General features: G+C 40.9%; 1 protein-coding gene across 2 annotated transcripts in view; it reads left to right on the top strand.

The window, feature by feature from the left end:
* Positions 1-13,068, top strand: part of KDM5C (lysine demethylase 5C) — a gene marked incomplete at its 5' end in the record, with an annotated part of 2,556,543 nt that overhangs the window by 2,053,620 nt on the left and 489,855 nt on the right. For both annotated transcript variants that reach the window (XM_044060510.1, XM_044060501.1), the window contains 1 exon segment: positions 10,581-10,721. In XM_044060510.1, the coding sequence (XP_043916445.1) occupies positions 10,581-10,721 (141 nt within the window).

Genomic DNA, 13,068 nt, shown 5'->3' with positions numbered 1-13,068 from the left:
ACCTATGCAGTTAAGGTCAGGACCAGCAGGGCAAGGACGTTGGGCCATTAAACTTTCTGACCACTCAGAAGCCCTTCCCTTAATACAAGTTGCAAACCCATAAGCAGGGGATGTTGGACAAGAGCCAACTATTTTAGTTTATCGTCCCTGGGCTAGAGAGGATATAAAACGAGCTACGGATGGTATTCCTCATCCCAAGGTTAATTTTCAAAAGTTTTCTGAGGACATAGTTGGTATGCGTTTGTTATCTAAATGGTTTAGAAGTAGAACAAGTAGTGCGACAAATCCTGGGTCCAGATTGGCACTTAGTTTGTGGTACTTGGACATGTAAGGCAGATGACGGCACTACATTAAAGCATAATTCTGGGGTGTTAGACACACAAGTCACTGATCTGTTGAAGAGAATTTCTGATAAGTGGCGTCCAAGAGCAGATTGGACAGTAATAAATCAGTGCATCCAAAATGATGATGAATCTGTAGATCACTATATTGTAAGATTGACAGAAGTGTTCAATAACCATTGTGGAATGATGATTTCGCAGGATCAGACTACTGATAGTCCGTACGAACAGCAATTGAAAAACGCTTTTCTTAAAGGTTGTAAGGCACCGATAAATAGTTTTATAACTAAGCATATGGTTGAACACAGAACATGTAGATTGCAACCTTTGTTTGAATATGCACGGCATGCTGAGCAACATTTCAATTTAAAAAAGAAAAAGAAAGTACAAGTGTTAGCAGTAGGGGATGATGGTGGTATATTTTTGGTACATGACCAAAGGGGGCAAGGGCGCCGTGGTGGCATACAAAGACGTGGGGGCCCGAAATGGGACACGTCAAATAAACCGGGTGGAGATTCAGAGGAATATGAAGGGAGGTTAAAACATGGAGAATGTTTTAAATGCGGTAGACGTGGACACTTTGCTGCTGACTGCGAAGAGTGGCAACATCCCCCACAGCTTACAAACAAGGGCTCCGCATGACTATATGATAGTAAAGGAAGGTGCCAAATTCATTATTGTGATTATTGTAGACAAGAAGAAAGCGAGAATGATTGTGATGATGATGAGGCAGACACTCTCTGCGATGAATGTCAGGACACCCAGGAAATTAAGGAAGGGCGGGATTGTGGCTATGAAGTCATAAACCTGGCACATTTGGGTATTGCTATGCATCTGGATCAAAAACCCATGATAGAGTTTTTGGTTGAGGGACAGAAAGTGGAGTTTTTATGTGATTCAGGTGCATCGCGTACACTTTTGGGTCCAGCAGTTCTACCCCCGAACTGCGAAACAGATGAGTTTGTCCTTGTGAAAGCGGCAAACGGGAAAATCTATAAGGAACCACTGTCTCATCCTCTATTGTTCACAGATTTTCAAACAAACCAAACTGTTAGGTGTAGGGTAATTATATCGAAAGTTTGTCCAGTTAATTTGCTGGGAAGAGATTTGATGCATTTGTTTGGAATAGCGGCAATTCCCACACCTAAAGGCATTGAGATGAAAAGGTTAACGGATGGCTTGGTGGTACAAGGAGTACAAGACTTGTTTTACTGGTATAGCCAGAACCTGATTTCAAACGGGCCGGGGAGGGTTGATACAGATTTGATCAACCTAGCTTTAAGTAAATCTAGGAGCGGGTCACCGCAGGTTGCGGCACACTTATATTGTACTGTGTACTACAGACAGGCCCCTGGTCCGGCTAAAGAATTTGAAAAAGAATTCTTTAGGCACAAATGTGCAAGGATAATTTTGAATGATATGTTTTGGGATAAGCAAGGTAATACAGTAGTGACCTGTACTTTGACCAAGGACATGAGTTCTTTATATCGCTCAGGTTATAGCCCACATATTTCAGTTACTAAAGCGGTGGGGACACATTGGGTAGATTTGGCGAAAAAGGTGGTAAATTGGGACACAATGTCCGAAGGTCAGTTGAAGGATCAACAGATCCAGGTACAAAGATTAAATTGGGTGACTTGGGCACAACCAAGTGTGCACCTCAGGGATGACAAAACAGAAATGACATGACAAATCCTCCTAACTCAAGAGGAAGATAGTGCGTTAAGTGCCTTACCTGTAGATTTATGGTCAAAAGGTAAAGGGGATGTAGGACTGATGAAAACAGCAGGTGAAATTTGTACAACTCCAAAGTCAGGTTTTAGACCTCGTAAGCACCAATACCCACTAAGTAAACAAGCAGATGAAGGAATTAAGCCAGTCATTGAGCAGCTAAAACAGGTATGAATTCTTGTTGAATGCCCAGATTCGCCCTGCAATACTCCGTTGTTTCCTGTAAAGAAACCGGATGGGTCATGGAGGTTGGTTCAGGATTTACAAGCAGTTAATTCGGCTGTGATCCCAAGAGCACCGGTGGTCCCTGACCCCTATACATTACTTAATGATTTATTACCTCAGCACAGATATTTTTCTGTCATAGATATAAGCAATGCCTTTTTCTCCATACCGCTACATAAGGAGAGTAGATTTTGGTTTGCATTCACTTATCAAGGTAAAAGATACACCTACACCAGATTGCCACAGGGCTGTTGTGAGAGTCGGACAATATTCGCGCAAGAAATGGCTGTGAATTTAGCTCAGTTTGTTCCCCCAGAGGGGAGCCAGGTTCTGTTGTATGTAGATGATATTTTGTTGGCCTCACCCACGCAGGAAAGTTGTAGAAAGAATACCCTTGCCCTTAGTTTTTTAGCTGAGCAAGGACATAAGGTAAATAAAGAAAAGCTACAATTGTGGAAAGCACAAGTAAAGTACTTGGGTTATTTAATTTCGCAGGCAGGTAGACAATTGGAGAACAAAAGAAAACAAGCAATTCTTGAGGCACCTATGCCTACGACTAAGTGGGAGATGATGTCCTTTTTAGGTGTGACTATTTTTTGTAGAAGTTGGATCCCTAACTATGCTGAGGAAGTAGGGCCATTGACCGCACTGATCTATGATACTTCCATGGCGGCTAAGAATAATATACAGTGGACAAATAAGGCAATACAGGCATTTATTAGAATTAAGCAATTGATAGCAGGATCCTCTGTTTTGGGTTTTCCAAACTATTCTAAGCCGTTTGTACAAATGGTTGATTGTAAGGGAGGATATACGACTTCAGTTCTGGTACAAGTACATGGGGATAAACAGAGGCCAATAGCTTTCTACTCCTCCAGATTAGATCCTGTTGCAAGGGCATTGCCGCATTGTGTTCAAGCTGTGGTGGCGGCTGCCATGGCAGTACAAGCGTCAGCATCATTAGTTTTGTTTCACCCATTACAATTGCGGGTTCCACATTCAGTAGCTACTATACTTTTGCAAGATAAGATAACCTTTTTATCTCCTAGTCGACATTTGTCATGTATGACAGTGCTGCTGACACAGCCTCATATGACCATAGAAAGATGTACTACTCTTAATCCGGCGACACTTTTGCCAACTCCAGAAGAAGGTACTCCACACGTTTATTTAGAGAGCATTCATGACAAAGTACTTCCCCGACCAGATTTAACGGATATTCCGTTGATAGATTCTGATCTCGTTTTGTTTGTAGACGGATCAGCAAAGAAAGACACTGTAGGAAAAACACTAGTAGGGTATGCTGTCACCACAGAAACTGAAGTTTTGGAGGCAAAAGGATTGTCAAACATTTATTCTGCACAGGCAGCTGAGTTGGTGGATTTGACTCTTGCTTGTACCTTAGGGGAGGGTAAAAAAGTGACAATTTATACAGATAGTCAATATGCTTTCTCCACTGTACATGTTTTCGCTCAACTATGGAAGAATAGGGGAATGGTTACTGCGACAGGCAAACCAATAAATCACAGAGATTTAATTTTACAGTCGTTAGATGCAGTGCAACTACCACTTCAGATAGCGATATGTAAATGTTCCGCACATACCAACAGAAAAGATCCTGTCTCCAGAGGAAATGCCCTTGCTGATATGGCTGCAAAAAAGGCAGCTCAAGAAAATGATTTGCTTTTACATGATAATGATTCGGAGCCCGGACACCTCTTAGACTTAGAAACACTAAAAGTAATGCAAACATTGACGACACAGAAGGAAAAATGTCGTTGGGTAAAATATGGTATCACTCAACAGAGTGGGGTTGTATAGGGCATCAGATGGCAAAATGGTATTACCCTCAAACCTTTTTAGGTATGCGGCATTGGTTAGCCATGGACCTGCCCATGTAGGAGTACAGACGATGATTCAAATAGTGTCTAAGGTGTTTTGGTGTAAAGGGTTTTCAACTTATGCAAAGCAATTCTGTTTATCTTGTTTATTATGTGCAAAGTATCATGCTCAGGGGGGAGTTAAGAAGTCTCAGCAGTCATTCCCTACCCCTCCGTATCCATTCCACACACTCTGTATGGACTTTATTGAATTGACACCCTCAGAGGGAAAAAGGTTCTGTTTAGTCATTATTGATGCTTTTTCTAAATGGGTAGAAGCTTTTCCAGTGAAGCATCCGAATGCACAAACAGTAGCAAAGCTTTTGACTACAGAAATAATTCCCCAATTTGGCCTACCAAGACGCATTTACAGTGATAATGGGTCTCATTTTGTTAACCAGATTGTTCAGAAATTGGGTCAAGTGTTTCAAATTGATCTCAAAAATCATTGTGCTTACCATCCCCAATCAGCTGGACTGGTGGAAAGACACAACGGTGTCTTGAAGAGTAAGCTCCACAAACTAATGGCAGAAACACATTGGTCATGGACTGCGTGCCTTCCGTTGGCACTCCTGTACATGCGAATCTCACCTTCCTACAAAGGACTTACACCATTTGAACTTTTGTTTGGTAGACCATATTACGTCCCGCAGTGGCAAGGATTGTTGCCAGCGGAATGTGAGGGGGGGGTGAGGATCTAGCGGATTATATGAAGAAGCTGCTAAATGTCAAATCTCTTGTAACCAATGACTCCTTTGCAGATTCCAGAAATGAAACCTTGTTAAGTGTGGCACCTGGGGATTGGGTGTGGATCCGAATTGTGAAGAGAAAGAATTGGTCATCCCCCAGGTGGGAAGGCCCATACCAAGTACTTATCTCGACACCTACGGCTGTAAAGATCGCTGAGAGGATTTCGTGAATTCATATCACCTACTGTAAAAAAAACTCAAGGCTCTTCCTTCTGCCATTGATATTGGTCAAACTCCACCGGACCTCTGAGCGCAAAGTCTGGCTACAAAGGGGGATTAGCCCAATAGGGGTTAGTTCGTCTCAAACCCAGTGAAGAAACCAACGGCGTGAGGTAGTCCTTAGGGAGGATGGCCATGTTCAACTGGTACTTGAACTGTCACATGATGATTTTGGTGGCGAAAGTAAATATGTCCAGGCGAGAAGGAACAGTTGCAAGAGAAAAAGGAATGGTGGTACTGCAAGCGCAAACAGGTGTTACTACTGTGTTTAAGGTGAAACTTTGTGAAGGAATTTTGGACTGTTCTAAATGGAACAATAATAATTTCTTGACTCGTGCAAAATACTTGTGCAATAGAGACTGTACGTCCTGGTCGTGTTTGGTGGTCAACAGATGTGAATGGATGGGAAACAAGTGGTGCAGTGATACCAGAGAGAGATAAAAGCAGGCAACAGAGAATAAATTTGCGCATTTCCAAGGTACCGGAGTAGTTACTTTAACCATTGTGTCATCACAAGAAAGTGATTCAGGAGTTTATGGAATCTGAGTGTCTCTTCCAACTAGAACTGATCCTTTGGGGACCCTCCAACTTAAAGTACAAAGCCTTAAGAATGCTACAAATAAAGCAGATTTTGCCTTCACAAAAGAAGAACAATTGTTATTTGAGACTGGATTCGTACACCATAATGAATGGTTATCTTGGGTTATATATAGTACCCGAGAAGCACATCATGAGAACTGTATTTATTGTGCTGAAGGTAAACAACAATTAGCAACAGTCCCATTGATGCAAGATGAAGGTAACCTCTAATGTGTCTGTTGAAATTATTCTTCAACAAAACTGAAGATAAATGCAAAGATGAAACTCAGCGTTTTCTGGTCATAAGCAAAGTTGAGAAACCGCCTGCAGCGATTTCCTATCCAGGTTCGTATATGTGCATTTCCAGAGATGGCACAGGGAAAAAGTTATGGCAATATGGGACAGAACTATTGCAATGTTACTGTGAATGGCAATGGGAATCCATTTCTGGAGAACCAAACTTATAGTTTAGCAGACGTATGGTGGTTATGTGGAGACAACAAACTCAGATCAAGGCTTTTGGATATGCTCCTGGCCAAAGAAGGAGGAGTTTGCAAGATGTTTGGGACTTTCTGTTGTACATATATTCCAAACAACACTGCGCCTGATGGAAGTATCACTCGAGCTTTGAAAGGTTTGGAGATGTTATCCGAAGAATTGGCAGAGAACTCTGGGGTAAATAATCCCTTTATAGACTTTCTACAAGCGTGGTTTGGAGAATGGAGTCATCTCATCAGTAGTTTCCTGGTGTCCGTTGGAGTCGCTGTGGCTATCGTGGTGGTATGTGGTTGTTGTTGTATACCCTGTATCAGAGGTCTTCTACAAAGACTGGTTGATACTGCTGTTACGAAGACGATGTACCAGCAATTGCAACAGACTGGTGAAAGTGAATACATTGAAATGTGACTCTCTGCAAATGTTTTTGAAGTTTAAAAATTTGTCTTGCCAATGAAGTAATGTATGCAAAGAAAAACTTAGTTTTTACCATACATTGCTGAAATAAAAGACAAAAGTGTTTTCAGGGGGGAAATGTTAAGAGAAAAAGTTTTAAAAACATACTGTTTGTCTTTTTCCTGTTCTTGCAAAGTGAACATGTTATTTGTTGGGATATGCCTATCAAAGATGGGCCTCATTTGTGAACAAAATGCAGCATTGCTTATGAACCTGAATAATATCTGTTTTCTGCATTTCAGAATAAAGAGATTTGGTTATAGCTCAGTGAAGCCTGGGATAAGGATGCACGGCCGAGTAAGAGTTAATTTACTGGGGCAGGCTGTGTCTCCTGGAAAGTTTGAGCTACCCTTGTTGAATTGAACATTCAGTACTTCTTGAATATTCTGTACTAGCTGTGGGTTTGAGGTAATTTGTGATAAACATGTTTATCCTGTATGTTTTTCATAGCCAACTGTCAACGGTCAGAAATGTAACAAAAAGTTGTTTTGCTTGCAGTATAAAAGTTGAGGTCAGTAAACAAGTTGATCAGATCAGAGGAGATCAGATCAGTCCAGACCGGATATCTTGGCCAACATGCTGTGTAATCTGGTTAACTACTAATAAAGGAAAATTCATCGCCTGAGGCAGATGTGACTCATTTTAATTTTTTCTTCTGACATAAATGCACTCAACTTTCTCGAATCATTTGTAGTCCCCAGGACCTCTACAAATGATTACAGATAACACCGCAGTGATGTGGTACATAAACAGGGAGGGACAGATCTTGTGCTCTATTCATATTAGCCGTGGTAGCCTGGGCTATACCGATTCACTCAACAGGCTTCTTACATTCTGTCAAACAAAACATTGGGGCTGAGCAAGACCAGGGCAGACCCTTAGAAACGAAAACTGGATTGGGGAATTTCCAAGATTTGATCCAGCTGCAGGGAACACTTAGGACAATCTGTTCACCTCCATTCACAACAAGCAAAGGACTCCTTGCCAGCAAGCCTGGAAAACGGATTTATTCTTTTTTTCTTGGACGGGAATGTTCTTGCTTACATTTCCACTGATATCCATGATCATTGTAAAGATTCAGAAGCACACTCCAAAAGTCATTGTGGAGACATGCTTCTGGTGTAGGCAACAGTGGCTCTACCTTCTTTTGGAAGTAGCCAAAGGCAATTATACACTTCCTCACAGACTGGACCTACCCACAAAAGATGTGTTGTTTTTTTTCTGTGCACCCGAACTTGAAATAACCAGCTAATTTCCATGCATGGTAGTGTTAGTAACTTTTAGGCACATATTTTCTGATGATATGCAGCAGGTGTTAAAGGAGGCAAAGAAACCTACTACTCAAAAAATTATATATTGGCAAATGAAAAAGATTTTCTAGTTAGTGCCATAATCAGAACCAGGACCCCTTTATGGCCAGTATTTCTCTGGCCTTTCTTACTCCTCTGTCAAGGCTCATCAGCCATTTCAGCATGTCTGGTCATGGAAACTCCCTCTTTCAATGTATTCCCATGTCAAGATATTTTTGAAAAGGGTTTTGCATACCTTTCCATGTGGAAAGTAGGTGGCTCCTCATTGAGATCTTAATTTTGTTTTAGAAAACATTTTTGTTGCTCCATTTGAACCAACTCATCAGGTTGATCTGAAATTTTTAACATGGAAGACAGTGCCACTGATTCCTATAACTTCTGCAGTAAGAGTGAGTTGCAAGCTCTTATTGTAGGGCAGTGATGGCGAATCTTTTGGACTCAAGTGTGTCAAAAATTCAGAAAATGCTTATCTTGACTCTGCTGGCAACAAAAGAGAAACAATTCTTTACATCTTCATTAATTTAAAAAATGCAGTCCAATCGTGTGTGCTGCTGTGTATTATAAAAGTAAAAGAAAAATCAGTGACTTATAACAGCGAAAACTATATGCATACTGATAATTGGGCTTAAAATAATGCACCAAAAAATCACCCTCCGTTTAATAGTAATTGTGAATTGAAAAAAATATGGAACACATTGTATTTCATTTGATTAACATCAATTAATGACTTTTATGTTGCTGAGTTTTAATAAACAAGTGAGGGGTCACATATTTCTTGTATTTTTGTTCATTCAGTTTCTTTGGTAACTTGGGTATTGGTGAACACTGGTGTATCATCTTTGACACACGTCATAGGTTCACCATCACTGTGTAGGGCAACCTTATCACATTTTCCAAAGAGGTAAGGTTTCTTTGAGAACTAATCATTTTTATACCTAAAGTGGAATCCAAGTTTTATTTTGAGCCATGCTATCCATCTTCCCTATCTTCTTTCCAGAACCTAAAAAATGAGGGAGAAAGGATTCTTCATACTTTGGATGTCCACAGACAACTTGGATACTATATTGATAGAAATAACTGATCAAAAATTCTGAATGTTTTATTAATTTCTTATGAGGGCAAGAAAAAAGACAACCTGTGTCAAAGCAGGCAGTGCCCAAATTGTCATCTCATGCTACTTCCGTTTGTTATTCCCACTGTAACAAGTCAGTTCCAGGCAGGGGCAAGGCACATTCTACTAGGGCCTTGGCTTTTAGAAAAGGGGGTGGACTGTAGAAGTATTCTAGAAGCAGTATACTGGTCCTCTTTACATACCATTACAAAGCACTAGAAACTAGAGTCCTTTTCCAGGTCTAGGGCAGGCTTTGCTAGGACCATTCTCCAGGAAATCCCGGACCCTCATCCTTTCTTCTTCCAAACTTTGTAAGCTGTGGTATTCTACTCGTGTAGTTAGGGCTAATGCAGCAGTGATCAAAGGATGAGCATAGTATTGCTGTATAAGCAGATGTTCGAGTAGTCACTGTTGCAGCAGACATGCCTTCTTCTGTACCCCTTGTTTTTGTGTAATTTTTTTGTCTGGGTGTGAGCATTGATTTTGATGTACCTAGCATTGTCCTCTTTCAAGGCTGTAGTCTCTTTCTCTCTCAGTTGTCATGAAAGCCCTTAAAGGGCTTGGTTCCCAAGCTGCTGATTTTCTCCAGCTCTGCTCAAGCTATCAGTGTTCTGGGCATGTGGAAGGTGCTCTTAAGCTTTGGATGCTGGCCAGCTGTTATATCCTAGATAGGACATATAACCCGTATAGATAGAGCTACTGCAGCAGTGATCATTCAACCTTCTGCCATTATGATAAGTCTACTTACACAACTGTACTTCATTTTGGATTGTTCTTTTCCTAACTTTCTCTTGTCGTAAGTTTTTTTTTTTTTTTTTGCAAGAAAGTAGGTAGAAAGTGCGCTATTCTGTTTATGGAGTACCTACACTGATGAAGGCTTAGAAAAGTTATCCTCTGTGTAAGTGCAGGTTGCCTTTTGACTTTGCTGTCAAAAGATCTTGTATCTCAGTAGAGAAACATTGCCACCTTTTTGCTTAACTGCTGAAGGATGCTGTTCTTGTGATTGCTTTGCATAGTGGATGTGCAAATGTCCAAGATGAATATTTTATGTCCTCCAGAGTGGTCTATTCCACCAATCAGCCACGTCTTCTGCTTCCCCTTTCTGTGCCTTTATGCATGAGAGCAGTATCCAAAAAGTGTTGATGTTTTCAACCCAGAGTTTGTATGCAGACTTAAGATCTTAACACAGTTTTTGGAGCAGATCCTGATTGGGTTTGAAAACAGTATGTGACTGTACAATTGGGTAACCTCATTTTCAGTGTGGTTATGACTGTTTTGCAGCTTGGTATTTGATAATCTAGGATGACTTGATTGTATTAGTGTGGCACTTTGATGATATTCAACATAGAAGACTATCACTGCAGAGTAATAATGTTTAATTCATATTGTTACATGTCGGCGTAGTCGTTTGCCATGGAATGCAGACATCTGTTGATGCAGAAAGCGTTCCTTTACCAGCACTTACGTTTTCATTGTTCTTTCAGGTTCTGTGTCCGTGTAATAACGTTGACTCTCACAATATTAAAAGAGCCAGGTGGAAAAAGGAGAAAGACTGTAGCCTTTTCAAGTCAGACATTGAAAGCCTTGGATTATCAGCACAAGATCTCAGGGAACCAGGCTCTGTTGTAAGTACCTTGTTTACTTAAAAGTTATTTTTGAAAAATAGGTACTATTTTGTTTGGCAGGCTTAAAATTCACTGTGATATTCTCTAGGGTGAGGAGATTCATCCTGGCAAAAAAAAGTAGCAAAGTGCCTATAACAATGAGTAGTACCTATTTAAGAATCCACTTTGTACAAGTCCCCACATAATCTCTACTTTTCATCAATTTTTGGCTGCTGTATTACTTGCATCACAGCAATGTCACTTCATATTCAGCTCTTCAGGCTAACAACTGTCAAAACAGTACTGGAATTTTATAGATTTGAAGTTTTGAACTTGTACTAGAGTTTGGTGCACTTTATGTTAAATATTTGGTGTTGTGCCTGTCCGTTACTCAACTGCAGAAAGTACAACATGGTGGAAGACATTTAGAAAAGGTTAAGTATATTCGCTTTGGAAGGAGTGAGCTTCTTGGAGAATTTGGCATTATTTTGAGAAGAGAGGAAAGAGTAAGGAATATGAGTAACAAAAACCTCAGCTTTGGCCGGCTAAGATCTAGCTGTATTCAACTGGACGTATAAGAGAATTTAAGTACCTTTATCTGCACTTTTTTTCAAAGAATACAGTATTTAAATTGATTTAACTGTGTTGCAGGAATATATATTAACTGAACTGGAAGTTTTGACTCTGCTCTTCAGTCAGTGCTTGCTGAATTTTATTGTTTGTTAGTAATTACAGGTGTGGGGGTAGCCACATTCTTTGATTTCCTGTCCTTGGCTATTTAAGTGGTACAGTTTAAAATATTTTCTGCTTAAAAACCTCAGCTTTGGCTAAGATCTAGCTGTATTCAACTGTACGTATAAGAGAATTTAAGTACCTTTATCTGCACTTTTTTTTTAAAGAATACAGTATTTAAATTGATTTAGCTATGTTGCAGGAATATATATTAACTGAACTGGAAGTTTTGACTCTGCTCTTCAGTTAGTCCCACCCACCCTACGTGTTTTTGTTTTTGTTTTGGTGTTAATCTTAGTGGCCTTGAAACTGCCCGCCCCTCTTGTAAATTTGTGTTTGGATACTCCTGGGCCCATCTCATTTGCTCACTCAACTGAGTGCAGTGAGATCATATTCTGATTTCAGGCACTCCTACTGTGTACAAAGAGAGCATCTGGGAAACAGAAGGAAAAAAAATTAAGCTTGTTTCCTGCCTTTCCTGTTAAGTGGTATAGACTGTTTGTAGGCTTCTGAGCCCCCAAGCCCTTCTGTGTTGGAGGGAAGCCTTCTAGCTTAGTTTTTTTTTTCTTATAACTAGCCAGTTTTCTAGTTTCAGCACTCAAATCTGTTTCTTTGAACTCAGCACTTGTTCAGAACTCATTGTAAGCACTACATAAGCTGCAAATTACTACAGCACTCAACTTTCCTCACTTGTCTAGTGGAAAGCAGTTTTTAGTACTTACTAAATAAGCACTTATCGAGGCATGTCTAAGGGTCAGCTCCCAGTGATTTCTCCTGTCTACCTGATGAATCTGGGCATCTTGGGGCAATGCAGCAATTGCCTCATGTACACAGACAACCCTCTCTTCCTACCACCCAATACTACAACCTGTGAGAGATGCACTTATATAGCCAAACTGGAAGCAAAGCTGTCTTCACCCAAGACTGGACGAGACAGTCAAGAGGAGAGGGTAAACACTTGCACCACACCACACTCATCACATAGTCCCTCAAAACCCACACCACCAAAACACACACATAGAAACACAAAACACCCACCTACATTCGTGGAGGCTCTCAATAAAAACCTGCCCAAGCATCAGGGACATCCAAAACATAAACGCAAGCAAACTCCACCCCCCCCAACACAACCCAAATGACACATAGCCCACAAACTCAGTGTGCCACTCAACCACAGCCCATAAGGCATAACAACGTACCCAGCACTCTAGTCATAAGTGACTCTATAGTCAGGCACACTGATGTTCCACTCACTAGACTAAACAAGGAGAAAGTTACTGTTAGCTGCCTGTCAGGTGCCAGGATCCGCCACATAACGCATGCACTCAGATCACTCCACAATAAGTACAAATATGACACTGTCATTGTCCATGTTGGTGTGAATGACCTGAGACGTACCTCCCTGGACTACATGAAAAGAGACCTGGAGGAGCTCTCCGATCTTGTATCCCAGGCAGGTATGACCCTAACCCTGAGTAGCATCCTGCCATCACCCAGAATGATACCACAGTACAAGGACAAAATGACTGACTTCAACAATTGGCTAAGCTTCTGGGGTCATTCTAAGGGGATCCAGTATTTGTCTGCCTGGGACGACATGATCGACAATCCACGATGCTTTGCCAGAAATGGCCTG

This window comes from Protopterus annectens, chromosome 1.part0, assembly GCF_019279795.1.
Source record: "Protopterus annectens isolate FY-2018-M chromosome 1.part0, PAN1.0, whole genome shotgun sequence".
NCBI lineage: Eukaryota > Metazoa > Chordata > Ceratodontiformes > Protopteridae > Protopterus > Protopterus annectens.
Note: the sequence above shows the minus strand (reverse complement) of the source record. Positions and strands in the feature narration are given on the sequence as shown.